This window comes from Xyrauchen texanus, chromosome 18 (assembly GCF_025860055.1).
Source record: "Xyrauchen texanus isolate HMW12.3.18 chromosome 18, RBS_HiC_50CHRs, whole genome shotgun sequence".
NCBI classification, from domain to species: domain Eukaryota; kingdom Metazoa; phylum Chordata; class Actinopteri; order Cypriniformes; family Catostomidae; genus Xyrauchen; species Xyrauchen texanus.
In genome coordinates, this window is record NC_068293.1 from 37767941 (window position 1) to 37784401 (window position 16461).

At 36.5% G+C, this 16461-nt stretch overlaps 1 protein-coding gene across 4 annotated transcripts in view; it reads right to left on the reverse strand.

Annotated features, from left to right (window-relative positions):
• Nucleotides 1–8643: 8643 nt before the first annotated feature.
• The window catches only part of LOC127659240 (zinc finger protein 385B), a 179800-nt gene continuing 171982 nt past the window's right edge, over nucleotides 8644–16461 (reverse strand). For all 4 annotated transcript variants that reach the window (XM_052148969.1, XM_052148968.1, XM_052148971.1 and 1 more), the window contains 4 exons: nucleotides 15946–16257; nucleotides 13913–14097; nucleotides 12199–12300; nucleotides 8644–11007 (listed from right to left, as the gene is read on the reverse strand). In XM_052148969.1, the coding sequence (XP_052004929.1) occupies nucleotides 10795–11007; nucleotides 12199–12300; nucleotides 13913–14097; nucleotides 15946–16257 (812 nt within the window). In that variant the 3' untranslated portion in view covers nucleotides 8644–10794. The remainder of the gene's footprint in view (nucleotides 11008–12198; nucleotides 12301–13912; nucleotides 14098–15945; nucleotides 16258–16461) is intronic.

Here is a 16461-nt window from a genome sequence, read left to right on the forward strand (position 1 = left end):
TATATATATAGTATATCTAGCCTTGTTAACAACATTGCACAACATTTCCTTCCACTGAATTACACAAGATACTTCGTAAATCATTCTCAAATCATGCTGGATAACATGGATCATGCCCATGCCATCTTGAATGCATGTTGTCATTAAAACAAAAGGGGGACATACCAAATAATAGTAAATAATTCTGTATTTCAGTTAAACTTTCACTCAAATGTTTTTGTATTCAAAAAGAAAGCAAAATAGAAGTATTGCCATCGGTGGTTTCAGAATTTGGTCCCCACTGTAGGTCTGCATTGATTTATAGAGAAATGAAAGATAAGGGGAGAAAACAGCATCAAAACTGCTCCATAAATATAACGGATAAATTCTGTTGCTATGGTAATAATATTTGCTCAAAGTAGCCTAATTATTGAGGCTTAAATAGGATGTGAAAAGGTGCCACTAGATGTCTCTGTTTGCCATTGGGTGCTATTCGGTTGGTCACTTACTGAATTTCTGTTAGGATATGTCTGGTCTTAAAAACTCTGCTTAGTGCATCCAAACTGGATTTGTATTACTTTATAGTGGAACTGACGCTGCAAGGACAATTTGTCCAGCCACTTTTAGTGTTCATGTTTTCCTATATATAAAGTTACTTGCACAACTTTGGCTTGTACTGCAGCAGTTTTTCTTGCTTGTATATAGTTATGTATGTAAGTTTAAATATATATATATATATATATATATATATATATATATATATATATATAGGTGTATCTAGGAGAATTGGGGATGTTTTAAAGGCAAAGGTGGTCACAGCAAATATTGATGAGCTTTTTTATGTTTATTGGACTTTGTATGATAAATGAAAACTATTTCTGGCATAATTTTTGAAAACATCCTCACTATGCAACATTTTTCACAAGTGCCTAAAAGTTTGCACAGTATTGTGTAACTATATATATAAATATAAAACTACATACAAGCAAGAAAAAACTGCGTCAGTACAAGCCAAAGTTGTGCAAGTAATAAAAAAATAAAAAGGGCACATATGTTTCTCAGCCATCACAGTCAAACTTGGAAAACATTAACTTTTTTCGTTGCCAGTTATTACTGCTGCATGCTTTGTTTTTGTGCATTTGACAAATAAACTATGACTTGACTTGAAAACAAAACCACTTGGCTAGATGGTCAAATAAAGTTGTTGGCCTGAACGGGCTGGCAGAGAAATTTATATCCAGTAAGTCACCACAGTAAAAATGCTGCTGGATTACACAATGAGCTTACTGTGGTAATGAACAGATGCAAAGATAAGGCCAGCTCAGCGTATTGTTCTCACAGCAGTCCGCAGTAATTGGGCTGATATGTAATTACTGCCTGTCACCCCTGGGGAGGATTTGACAAGAGAAATAGTGGCAGGGAGTCTGTGTTCCCCATGCAGAACTAGAGTGGCATTTTACAATTTGTCCAGAACTGTTAGTGCTGTGTTCATGTTTTCCTCAGGCATCAGCAAAATAGGTGACATGTTAATGGAATGATCCTCTCTTAGGTGGATGATGTGCCCAAACAGAGATCAAATAGAAATGTAGGGGTATTACTCTGGTACATGTTTCTCAGGATGGGTTTTTTTTTTTTTTTTTTTGTATACCCTAAAGTTTGGTTATAAAAAGCTGTTGAGCATTTCCACAATTATTCCAATGGAAAAACAATAGACTACAGATCATTAAATACACTGACTTTTTGTCCTAATAACCCTCATAATGGCTCATGTTGTCGCACTATATGGGGTAAGTTGTCAGAATGGGAATCTGACATTAAATCTGTTTAATCTATTTAACAGAATTTCAGCTAAATTTAAACATTAAAACAATTATTAAACATTGAAACATTGTGGTTTTGTGTTCAGGTTTTTACCTTGCAGCTTTTACAAAAATATGATTAAACTGGACTTTTAGTTTTTTGGTTCAAATTTAAGGTGCTTGAACTACATGCTTTGGAACAACATATAGAAAACACACATTTTTGTAATTTGACGTGGATGCTGGTCTTTCAAAGAGGGGAAGCTCATTTTCGGCCTACATTATAAACTTATTTACCCTATTTTTTGCACTAAATCAATCTTAGGTGCTGATCTGCCCTGCTGTTTAATTCTAATTTTTTCCTCGTAAGGAAGACTTTCAAATGGCTTCGCCAAAATCAGGTCGACAATATTAGCACCGTCTGCCATCGTGCGCAGTTTCACCCGTACTGACGCTAGCCTAGCCTACTGTATGAATGAATGAACGAACGAGCGAACGCTCTAAAACAAAATATATTAAACTTGGTAAAACTGAAACAAGGAATGTGGTGTATAATTGTGTGAAATGTATTATGCAAATTGACTAGCAATTTCACCAAACAAATATAAAGAAATAGGTTGCAGCAGTTTGTCTTTCGACTACACTTGAGAAATCCGCGATGGGACTGAGCGCGAAATAGCTTCAGTGACTTCTTATAGTACAGATTCGCTGTCAATCAAAAGGAGACGCAGTCTTTCGACAGATCCTCCAATCATCACGCGGAAGCCCGGAGTCCGGGCCAGCCCACTCCTCATTCACCCCCAGAGACGCTGAGCGTCCGTGGGCGGGACATAATCGCAGCATTTATCCAATGACCGTCTATTTTCGGAGCACTGAAAAAAACTGTTCAGAGCAGCCCCAATGAAGTCAATGGACGCTCGGCTTCAACAGGGAAATGCACTGACGCTACGGGAATGTATGAGAAGTAAATCGAGTCAGCCGACCTGCTGCTATATGTAATGTAGCTGATTCTGAACGAACTCGTCTTCGAGATGAACGTGTACTAACGCATTTTTAGTCAATACATTGTTTACACAATAGTACATATTTGACCATTATTTTTTTGACATTATAGGCTTGCAGTCTTAAAGAAATTCCCACTGATAAACATTTTTTAATCTCAGCAATGTTGGAAGGAGCTTTGAAACGGTCACCGACATTACAGCTGAATAAATGCAGTCAACAGAGGGCGCTGTTTAGCCTTTCACTGAGAAGATCCTGGCAACTTCAAATGGTTATAATTAACAACAGTTATGAGTTTCAGTCATCACCATATTAGAACCAGATGTGTATTTATAGTGAATGGTGAATAAAAATGCTATTAGACAATCAAGAAAGCAAATTCATTACAATTAATTCATTTGGGATGTAAGAATGCAATATCCTTCAGTATACATTGATGCATGTGGAATTTGTTCTGTGCAGAATGCAGATGTTAGATTACATATGCTGCTGACAAGTTTTTGTTTTCAACACTTTCATCGATCAATATGCAACATGTAAAAATTTCATGAATACAGACAGATGAGACTCTAATTAGAATCTAAACTATGAGATGATCTGTCCTAAAGGTGAAATGTGTCAAATTTGGTAAAATTCTTTTCATTTGCAGAGATGTAGTCAAGTCATTTGTGTGTTGATTCCCCAAAAAGTATAGACACAATGGCCCAATTCAATAGCACAACATTTTACACTGTTTGGATTGTTAGAGAATCCTGACCAATCAATGGCGTGAGTTATGGGTGGACCTATTTGTTCATCCAATCAACAAAGGAAAAAAGAGGAGGGTGTCATTAATTCAGTTTGGTGCTGCTTTTTACGCAGATATTACACACTTTTCCTGCTAAAAGACCAGCTTAACCAGCACGTTGTACCCATGGTCTGATTTAAGCAGGTTAGGTTTGGTTCTGGTCTAGCTGGTTTAAAGGGATAGTTCAAGAGATAGTTTCAAAAATTAAAATGATCTCATCATTTACTCACCCTCATGCCATCCCAGATGTGTATGACTTTCTTTCTTCAGCAGAACCCAAACTAAGATTTTTAGAAAAAATATATATCAGATCTTTCAGTCCATACAATGCAAGTGAATGGTGACCAGAACTTTGTAGCTCCAAAAATCACATAAAGGAAACAATAATGTCATTTTTAGTCAATTAAACAATAATGCTCCATTGTTTAAATCCATATCTTCAGAAGCCATATAATAGGTGTGGGTGAAAAACAGAACAATATTTTTTAATATAAATCTCCACTTTCACTTTCACTTTCAGATATGAAAGTATTAGAACTCAGTCTAGAAATAGCTTTAATGGAAGCTGGAAATGGTTAACACTGGAATAGCTGACTAACAGTCAAATTAGTGACATAGTCTAATTTAGAGACTGGAAATCTGATTTACTTGGGGACTATTTACAAAATTAGCAGGGCCGTTTTTAACTATAAGCCGTATAAGCGGCCGCTAAGGGCTCTCAAGCCTCCAGGGAGCCCTGCAAAGCAGGTTCTTATATATATATATATATTGCTCAGAAATGGCCCTGATCAACCCGATCCCATGAAAAGTCGTATATAATTTATGATTTTGTTATTTCGTATGGTCTCGCACAATGTTGTTCGCATAAACTTGTGTGACTTTATCACGTGCAAATTCCCGGATGTCTAATGTGGAAGTAAGTGAGAGTTCCGCGCACAAGGCTTTAAGGACATACTTATTAATAATATGCCCTTACCCAAACCCCTTATCTAAACTTAACCAATCAGTAGACATGTAAACATGATAGGAAGCCGTTGTGTGTGACAGAAGCAAATAATCGTTGTGTATAAGATGGAAACGATGTCCAGCGGCATCAATGGCTGTAGTGAAAGTTAATGGAATTCCAATGAGTGCAATATCATATGAATTAGCCAAATTTAAAAAAGTCGTATGAATCCTGATGATTTCGCCATGAGAGTGTGTTGGTCCTGATAGTAAGCATTCATCACAGTTAAGCATAGATCTGCTCTGCAAAGGACTAAACTAGTTTATTAGTAAATTCCCTTTTGAGAATGTTACATTTTCAGACTGAAGTTGGTGACAGTGAGCTTGAAATACACCAGCTGCCTTGCACTCACGATACTTTGATTAGTTAACAATTTGTTTAGGCTGTGTGCTTACACAAGGCTGTGTGCTTACACATGGCACAAACACAAACTTAAAGAGTCAGAGAAATTTGGGTATTTTTAGGTGTTTTATAAAGAAGAATCACATGAGATTTTTTATATCTCAGCTGTGCCTCCAATGCAATGAGATTAAATAAAGAGCAAATGGAGACTTTTGCTGATGTCTCCTGCTTCTCAGATTTTTGTCCGGTAATATCACAAGCCTCCTCTAGAGTTTCAGACGAGATCTTAATAATGTCTCAAACTGTGTGAATTCAAACATTTTTGATCAAATTCTTCCAAAACCCAAAATTTTGACTTGCCCCTCCTTTTCTTAAAAAAAAAAGCAAAAATCTGGGTTACAGTAAGATACTTACAATGGAAGTGAATGGGAGCCAATTTTTGAACGTTAAAATACTCACTTTATCAAATGTTTAGCCACCAGACATAAACAATATGTGTGTAGAAATGATTTTAGGGTGATAAAATCACTTATAAATCTTTTCTGTTTAAAGTTATAGCCATTTTGCAACTTTGTTGCCATGACGATGTAATGTAATTACATTCTCTTCCATTGTAAGTGTCTCAATGTAACTTTTTTTTATTTTTAATTTTTTTTTAATCTTTTTCAGTTTCAAAGTGCCTCACTTTTTGCTTTTATTTAAAAGAAAAGGACAGACGAGTCTAAATTAATTTTTGTGATTAAATTGAGTTATAATGTTAAAATACTCACTGTAAACAACATGCACATTAACATGATTTTAGTGTGTTATTTCCAATTTTACAACTTCATTGCCATGACGACGTTCCGCTATAAGCCCTTAAGACCAAAGGCGACCGTAAAAACAATTATTTCAACAACTTTACAGTTCAATTGATACAAGCTTTTAAACAGAATACTTAATGTAAATGCTTCTATAAAATAATAAGCTTCACATTTCTGCCCTTAAAATTGGCCCGGTTCACTCCCTTCATAAGTCCCACACTGTTAAATCGATATGTTCTTCTTATATGAGATATGAGTCGAAATTAATCTTTTTATGGTAATAAACATTATGCCACAAATGCTGTCGATTGAGCTTATTTGAACCCAGAATATTCCTTTAAGTATAAAGTACTTCAAAGCAACATAAATAAGAACATCAATTATGTCTCCAGAGCTATGAAAGATCACCATCTCAACAATAGTCTAAACCTCTCACCTCTCTAGCCAAATCAGAGAGACACAAATGAGGTGGCATGACTCAGAGTAAATATTGGAGATTAACTGCTGCCCTTTCATTTATGCTGAGTGACAAAACTGCACTTGTTTACAAATCTCCAAGGCAAAATATTGTCTCTATTTTCCCCTCAAGCTGATTTATACTCAACAGCAATAAAGTCCAGTTCAAACACAAGGGACCAAAGCATGACATGAGCTGGACATTACGCTGGCAGATCAAATACCCTCACTGTCTTTCAGAAGGATTTACAGCCAACTTGCATTAGTGGCCATGTATTGTATTTCATTAGTTTACTGCCAAAAGCTCTTTATGTATTTTCGGACAAGGTTGGAATGAACAGGACACTGTGGCAGGTGATATCCTCTGACAATAATTCCAGTTCTTTTTTTAACGCTTATCTCAAAGCCATTGGAAACTCCTAAATTGGATTGCATATGTAATTACGTAAGCGTCTATCGTAAGCATCACACACTTGCATAATCCTCTTTACCACAATGGCTATAATGTTACAGCTCAACTAAACTCTATAAGAGCTTTGCTGATTACACAATTTGCCCTACCAATATAGCCACTACATGAGTTTTGTTACAAGTAATGGGCTGTGACATGGCGGAGGGCAGGGCCGGGTTGTGATTTTACACACCCGGTCCCTTATCAGGCTAATTAAGCCTCCGAGAGGGATAAAGGCCGACTGCGGATGGTGGTGCGAGAGCGAGAGAACGTTTACGGGCAGCTGACCGTCGTGTGTTGATGTTTGTGTCTATTGTTTAAGTTTACCATTAAAATATAATGTATATTGTCAAGCCGGTTCTCGCCACCTCCTTTCCATTGTTCCCTTTACACTGGTGCCGAAGACCCGGGAAGGAGGAGGGATATGCCGTAGTGAAGTTCTCGCTGCTACCATCCACCCCAACGGAGCAGCCGCGGCCGTCTTCCTGGTTATGGAGGAGCTCGGACGCTTGGAAGCGGAGGAATTGGTCGCCGACCGCGAGGGGAGAGGAGGCTCCTACCCGACCGCCTGGAGCGGTCAGGGCCGCTGCCAGGGGCGGAGGAGACCCCTACCAGCTGCTGAAACTCGGCAGGTTCTGAGACCGCCGACCGCGAGCGGGGAGGGGCTCACTGCCGACCGCCTGGAGCAGGAGAACCGCTGCCAGGGGTGGGGGAGACCCCTTCTCTTCCCAAAGAACGGTGTTCGTACAGGTGTACGTCATGCCGGGGGCTCCCCGGCCTGAGAGGACGAGGGAGGAATGTGACAGGGTGGAGGGCGGGGCCGGGTCGTGATTTTACCCAAGTTTTTCATTAAAAAACTTTCCATTTTTCCCTTTACAGGGGGACTTGTATATATGTTAATATACATATACAACTACTCATAATTTCTTTAAATGCAATTGTTAATTTTTATGCATTTGGCAGATTCCTTGTCCAAGGCGACATGCAGTTTATTCAATATTCAGTTCATACATTGAATGGATCATTCATACATCACCTACGTTGGCATTGCAAGCTGCTGAGCTAGAGTAACACCATATTGTGTGTCTCATCAATATTAAATATGAAGAAAAAATATTTTCTGATAGTCATACACTTTGGGACCAAAAAAACAGTACATTTCCTTTAATGGCAGCCTTTAGCCCCATTGTACTCTACTATTCTGTTTGCTTGAAAAATCTATACCTGTCAAAAAAGTAAAAAACCTATTGTAGAATTGATGAAACTGGGGGCCTACCAATCACCCGCTCCACTTTTAACCCATTCTTCTCAAAAATGGCATTCTGTATGTCTGTTGGAATACATTTTTGTATTATGTTCTTGTGATCGGTAAATCTGAGTGTTTGAGTGGAATATGTCAGAAAGGATCGAGTCTCTCTAAGCTGCTCTCACTGAGAGCTGGACATCTGTCAGCCAGTATTACAATCACACCCATTATGAAAAACAGGGGTGAAGGGCAGTCCCATTATATCAGCATTCACTGGCTACACCTCCTGATCTGTCTCCTATTGCACTTGTCATTGCATACATAATCATGGGAAAATTATCATGACTGATTTACTGTCAAAATGCAACAGCAATTGGGAGGTGGTGAATCAAAATGCCAAAGCAAACAAATGACACGTGCCGAAATGCACACACACACACACACACACATATGGAAACACACGATTTCAGTATATATACATATATAAATCTATTTTAATAAGATTAATTATTTAACAATCAAGAATATAGTTAGCCAATGTGGCGGTAATTTGTTTTTACTATTTTATTAAAATAAAAAAATACAAATTATGTAGTCAGCCAATTTGCCTATTATTTTTATATATATTAATAAATACAAGAAAATAGTGGACATTTCGTAGATAAATACATATAGATTAATACAGTACGCTTGCATGCTTTACTACTGTAAACACCTCAGATGCATTTTTTATTAAATCAGATTATTATCTTTTCATTGGGGTGGGGGGTAATTTAATTAAGGATGAAAACAAAAATAAATATACAACATAATTTTGGAAGAAATCAATTAAATATATTATTTTATTGAAAATGTAGCATCTTTATGTACAGACTCTCAAACATACAAACATATATATATATATACTATGGACTAAGAAATTCCACAGCCAAATAAAGAACTTTCAGTGAATGGAAATGTCTCTCTCTCTAAAAATAATATACCAAATAACATACCCATCTCTTCGTACCCCTTCCAGCTCATAAAATACAACTAGTATTGCAACCTGGAAGGTAAACATTAAATACACTATGAAGAATATCAATATTGAAAGATCTATACATTATTGCATTATCAGAGAGCTGCACATTAGTACAGTCTTGTGACAAATAAGGATATCACAGACAGATGAAAGGCCCACAGTTTTCCTATTGCAGAAAAGAGTGTTTCATGATAAAAACAGACTAAATCTACTCGTATGACAAAGAGAGGAACCAAAACACACGATGAAAAGAAAAATGCTGATTCCTGGCAGATAAAAGGAGGAAAACAGCACTCAAGTACTGATGGATGAGCTTATTGACTACACAATACAAGACAGCACATCGGCCAAAACTGCATCATAGACTCCCTGACAACATCAAGCCATTGATTGTACACATATTGTCCTATGGTAAGATTTGGGATTGTTTTTGACAAGGCCTTATGGCAGGGGTTCTCAAACTTTTTTGGGTCGCAACCCAATTTTAATTTTCCAAAACTCTTTTTATTATTTAATTATTTAGTCAATCGTATTGTTATTGATCTTGCAACAATAACTACATCAAATGATTCGGGCAACCCTTCATGGCACTCACCCTGTCTAATGAGATGGCTGGGCTTGTGCGTCATGCTGAAGCTTCCACTCTCTGCTGTTATATCCAACTTGGATGAAAAAAAATTAAAAATCCTACTTGGATCGGTACTTTTGGTCTTGATGCAAAAAAAGAAAGAAAAAATAAGGTAAGTTACGAATAGTATAAGCAGCTTTAGGGAGCCCTGTGATACTTCTTTGTATTTGCTTTTGTGGAAAACTTGCACAAACACAGGAGTAAATATGTTGGATTCACCTTTGCATCAAGGTGTAGCTCACATTTCACATAATAATAATAATAAGTACAAGAGAAGCTGCATATTTTATTTATAGGTCTAGCCTAGGCTATCAAAACAATACTAATAATACTAATATTAAATAATAATAATCTTTATTAAAAATATTATTATTTTTATTTAATGAGTAAAAATATAATAAAAAATCGAATTAATTAAAATATTAGTATTTTGTATTAATATAATAAATTATAATGTTTTATAATAAACTATAATAAAAACATTCTAAATTAATTATTAATGTATTCATATTTACTCAATAGTGTTGTAAGCGATTTTAGCTGTTCTGGAACTTCCACAAGACTAAGCCATTAAATTAGACACACCCCCCTTTCCAAAACCCCACCACCAAAGACAAGCTATCAGCTTCCTGCTGCCCATATATGGGCTGTCCTGTGAACATGCAGAAATTGTTGACAGGCAGAAGATGCTTCAAAGTTATATGATTGGCTAAATAAAGAATCTGGCCGTGGACATTTTTCCCAGCTGTTTACAGAGACAGGTGTGGTATTTCAGGGCACCTATTTCAGTGAAATCTGACAGGTAATAAGGATGTTTTGTTGTGTGTCATTTCATGAAAAAAATCACTAACAGTTCCTTTAATATGTTAATAAATGTCTTAATATAGCAAAAATAGGATCATAGAAAACTTGCATGATCCCATGCAGGGTTGCGACTCCTAGGTTGAGAACCTATGCCTAATGGCATGTGCTTGTCCAGATTTGTTGGTTCAGTTGAAAAGGAAGACTATGATAATTCAAGTCTTTCAGGAAGCAGTTCAACACTTTTTTTCTTATTTTTTTTTGTCTTATTTTCTTTTAATTTTCAAATGTAAAAAGCCCTCACTAAGACGACATCCTTCCTGGGTTTCTGATCGTGAGGACAGTTGAGGATAAAGTTTCAATAAATACACAATTGTTTTAAGATCTGCAGTTCGGCGAACAGCGTGTAGCATGGCGTAGCTTGAGAAACATCTGTTCCAACATGGTCGGTCACGTCCATGTGGCGTGAGGGCTCAGTAAGGCGCAAATAGGATGGAGCCTGCGGTGTGCCGAATCGGTCCCGGAGCAGCACGCAGAAAGGAGGGTGGAAGTGTGGCCGTCTGAAAGATGGAGGTGCTGGGACGAGGGTGGAGGGAGATGGAGGGGACTGTGGTGGGTGAGAAGGGTGTGGGAAGGAATGCCGGTGAAATGGGCTTCACCAGGTCGTTCTGCAGGGCGAGTTTTGCCTAGACGAGAGAGACAGAGAAAACAGAGAGTCACCTTAGATTAGAAACACCTAATTTACATGATGTCAAACACCATAATATGCATGATAGGTGGTTGGGTACATTTTTAAACGATTGGACGATTGTTCTGCATACTTTTACAGTGGCCCCAAATAGTATGATATAATGATGTACACTACTTCAAAAGTTAAGGGTCACTTACACATTCTTTATTTATTTTATTCACATTATAGAATAAAAGTGAAGTCATCACAACTATGTAATAATAGAAATGAAACTATGGGAATTATGTTGTGACTAAAAAAAACCCCAAATAAATCAAAACTGTGTTATATTTTATCTTCATATTGGCCACCCTTTGCCTAGATTTTGCAGAATAAACTCTTGACATTTTCTCAACCAACTTCTTGAGGTATCACCCTGGGATGCTTTTTAAACAGTATTGAAGGAGTTCCCATCTATTTTGGGCACTTATTGGCTGCTTTTCTTATTTATTGTTCCAATTTCAAAAACTTTTTTAATAACATTTTTGTTTTGTAATTAAATTAATATGTTGGCACAAATATATTTTTGTCTACAAAACTAATTTCAAACATTTAAGTTTACGCCATCATATCAAAACATTTTTAAGATCATGAGAAACGTTTCAGGTTAGTGTATAATTATGTTATGTAGAATACATTTTTTTCTCTCTCTCTCAAAACTAATTTTACTGAGCCATATTTGCAATAACTTTTAGGGAACTGGTCCCAAGCTGATATTTAGTGAAGTCAGTTCCCCTCAAGTTCTCACAGGTGCCATGTAGCAGAGTAACCACAGGTGTAATTATCTATAGACATGTTCCACTAAGTTTGATAACCAGAAAGTGTCCAAATATTTGTTTTTAATTATTATTATTTGGAACAGTATATCTATTGTTTTATCATTTAAAATTTTTATTAAATGCCATTTGGTTTGATACTTTATAAACTAATGTAATGTACTTCACACAGTTTAAAGTTTGTCTTAAATTTCAAAATACTTTTTGATTGCCTCTGTAACTTAAGGAATCACATGCATTAAGTCATTTTGAGGCATTAGGATACAAAAGAGGCATTACTCAAACTCCACTACAAAGTGAGGAATGAACATCTCATAACAATAATTAAATGCAAGTAACACTCGATTACAAAGAGCATAATAATGCATTACTGCCAGAGAGTTGGAGCTCCGTTGCTGCTTGTTGTACGGGCTGTATTTGGGTTTTGTGGGTTTGCCAGCCACTCTGTCCTTATGCCGCCTGCTGGAGATATGCTGTGAAATAAAACACAAATAAAAACTGTTATACAAGTCACTATATTTATGACCAAATGTAATAAAACAAACATTTAGAGAGCCAATTTATCAAAACATATCCCAAATAATTTATTATATAATATTTCATATAATTAATATAAATGAGATAAAATCAAATCACAGAATCAAATTACAATCTATAATGCTATAACTATTCATCACTGTATGCATTACGTCTTGTTGTAAGATAATGTAAATAATGATCTTGCAAAATGCAACTAAAAATGCAGCCTTTTATAATGTAAACAAGTGGTTCTCAACTAGTTTTGTGTTAAGAATGTAGGAGGAGGCAGACGGGGAGTGAAGATCTACATGCAGGCTTTATTAAACAAGAATGAAAACACGACAAACAGGAACAAATGAAACATCCACGGTGGGAAAAACTGAAACTAAACCATGAAAACATCGGGGGTACACGAACTGGATAAACACGGCAAGACAGGCACGGCAAGGCAAGGCAGGGCAGGGCAGGGCAGGGCAGGGCAGGGCAGGGCAGGGCAGGGCAGGCAGGACAGGCAAGGCAGGCAAGGCAACTACATCCAGGCATCTACAAACATCAACGAACGACAAGGGATAGAGGAACAAACAGGGTTTAAATACACAGACACAATAATGACTAAACGACATACAGGTGAGAACAATGAAGTGCATGGGCAGTGATGAGGGCAGGGAACTATGGGAAATGTAGTGCATGACAATTGAAATCACGGGGCAGACAACAGGGGATCATGACATTTTGCTTCAGGACCCAGATTTTAACTTGGACATCCAGCGCTGACTCAACACAGTACTAAACTAGTTTACTGCAAACACTGAATTTTATTAATATTGCTTGAAATTAGGCACAACAATATGAAAAGTTATTAACATGACATACTAGGCTCAAAAAGGAAAAATAACCAATTTATACAGTATATGCATAAATAACTGCAGAAGTGTAATTTGCTCATGAACCTTTATTTAATATAATTTGGGTGATATTTTCTTTTCTCATACATAGTTTCGTTCATGGCTTTCAAAGATGAGGGCACGTCATACAATCTGTGCATGTTGGCATCTGTCTACTTCGGATAGATTCTACCAAGTTACAAATGAATTTGCTGCAAAATATTGTGGAATATGATTGGACATTCAGCCATTGACATCAAATACAAATATATTGACTGAAAGTATTGTCAGTTGCAAGGTCAAATATTTAAGCGTTTTTTACACTCAAAAACTTAGTTTTTTTTAATGGATGATTATCCCAAAAAAAATCAGCTTTCTATTTTGGGAACAAATCGTATTTTTCACTTAATGAGAGAAGACAAATAGTTGAAGCAACATTTTTGCTTTTTCTTGACTATGGTGACCTGTTGGACATGAAAAAATGAAAAACAAAAGGAAAGTGTTTGGTAAGTGCCACTTTATGATTTACATTTATCACAGTTTTTTCTTCTGTCTGTGACAATATCAGAACACCATTGAGCCATTTTTAATCACTGCCCAACCGTTGAGGACTACAGCTGTAAAACATTAAAAGAATACATTCATATTACACTTAAAATGAATTAATAGCAGGGCTGCATACCTGTTTAAGTTGGATTTCTGAGTTGACATGGACGTCACAGATTTCACAATGAAACGTCTTGTTTTGTAAGCCTGAACCTTTGTTAATTTGTGTGGCCTGCACTTTGAGTTTGGACCCTGGTCTGGGGTAGGCCTTAATGGGGCCAGCTCCATTTCGTGCTTCCAGCATAGTTTTGTGCTTTGAACCTGGTGAAAAAAAAACCTAAATGTTTTCTTTGGCTTAACAGAAAAACAAATAAAATATGTTTCTTCAATGTAATTGTAAGGCTGTGTTTGGATTGGCTTGGTTGGATACAGCGTCCTAGTGGGCTTGAAATAACAGAATTTTATTCAAGCACAAGCTAATTTGTAACACTCGAAATTTGAATTAAATCAGCAGAGAGCCTAAATTTACTAGGTGACTGTTCTTTTCGTTTCTTTTCTTATTTTTCCAAAGGTTTAGGAATATACAAGTAGGCTACACAGTGAAAATTAGCACAGAACAGTGTGTCTATGTTTTCACAGAATTTGAATTATTGTTAGATGCCGCCACAAAGCGCAATGCTGAAGAATAACCTTTAATATATACTGTATGTGTAAGAGGGATTATCTACTGTACAATTTCTAGATCTTCTTATAAATCACCCTTTCATTATAAAATTATCTTCACTATGTAAACTTTGTTTTACATATAAATTGGTATAAATTAATTCTAGGAAGTTAACATGTCCTGTGGTCTGACATGCTATACTCCATTTAAAACTAAATCCTTATAAGTTAATTATGCATGCGGTTTTGAATACTTCACATTAATTTAGAAACAATTGTCAAACCACAGGTCCATTAACAGTAAAATGAATTACTGAATACAAAAGGTGATTACAATTGTAGAAGAAAATGGTGAGCAGTTTCAGCATTTAAAAACTTAAACTTTCCCCTAAACTGTCAATCCATTTCAATTTTGACTTAAAATCTTAATGTTCATAAACAGTTTATACACGTTATGTGTAAACTAACCAAGTACTTAAGAATGGTTGAAACCTCATTCCCATTTGTACAATCATTGCACTACAAAGTATTTTCAAATATATATATATATATATATCCATCAATATATATATATTTATATATATATATATATATATATATATATATATATATCTATATATCCATCAATTTATGAGTACATTTATATTTATATCTATCTATCTATCTATCTATCTATCTATCTATATATATATATATATATATATATATATATATTGTGCTGTATTATATTCAATTGTTATTTAATATTCTGTGCTTTATGTTTAATGCTGCAATGTCTCATTTTCCCCTAGGGTATGTCCTATCCTACCCTAACCAACCATAAACTACCCTACCCTACCCTACCCTACCCTACCCTTAACTAATCCTATCCGATCCTATACTATCCTATCTTATCCTATCCTTATCCAATCCTACTCTAACCTACCCTATCTTTATCCAATCCTATCCTAACTGATCCTTATCCAATCCAATCCTATCCTACCCTACCCAATCCTTATCCAATGCCATCCAATCCTATCCCATCCCATCTTATCCTATCCTTCCCTTATCCAAACCAAGCCAACCCTATCCTATCTTATCTTAATCCTATACTATTCTATATGGTTCTCACTGTACTGGAAATATAAAACTGGAACAATCAGGTAATTTTAATATAAGGATTTCCAGGCCTGGAAAAGACATGGGAATGAGTTAAATCTTAAAAAAAGAATGGAAATTTCTATAGTGAATATATTTTTCTAGTCATACTTTGTTCTAAAATATTTCATTAGCTAGAAGTTGCTCTTCACGAGTGCAATCACAACAAAATCATATTTTAAATATTCTTTTCCACTAATCCAAATGACTGGAAAATTCATAGAGTTCATGGAAAAATCATTGAAAATATTTTTTCAAAAAGTGTGGGTACACTGATCCTATCACTAGGAGGTCACTTCATGAGACAGTTATGAAGAATGTAAAACAGTGTGAAAACTAATGTGATGCAGAGGCAGATGTTGGGCACACCTGTGTTGTGCGCCTCTAGCTGTGAGAGAGAGTTGACAGCCACTTTGCACAGCGAGCAGTACAAGAGCTTCTTTGCTTTCTCTTCCTCAGACTCCACGTTGGGCTCTGACAGGGTCGTTGGCACTGATGCTGGTTTGGAGGTGTTTTTCAGGGCTGGTGCGTGCCCTGCCGGCTCAGTGGGTAGGCTGGCATGCGTGGGTGCTGTCTTGCAAGGGCTAGGCACTAATACCACAACGGGCGCAGTGGGAGCTGGCACAAAGGCTTGTGGGGATGCAGGGACTTTGTGTGCTGCCAATGGCTCTCCATTTTTCTCTGGGAACATGAAGGAAAGAGCAAATCTGACAGTTAGCAGTGAGGGGCAAAACATGCTGTATTGTGTGCAGACAAATTTTTCAACTCCTGTCTGTTTTATATTATTTTGTGTGTTAGGTTTGATGTAAGGCCCTCTCCGGCAGGCATGTGCTCCAGTTTTTATGTCAGATGAGCTGCAACTGCACTGGGTAGGTTCACCCCTGC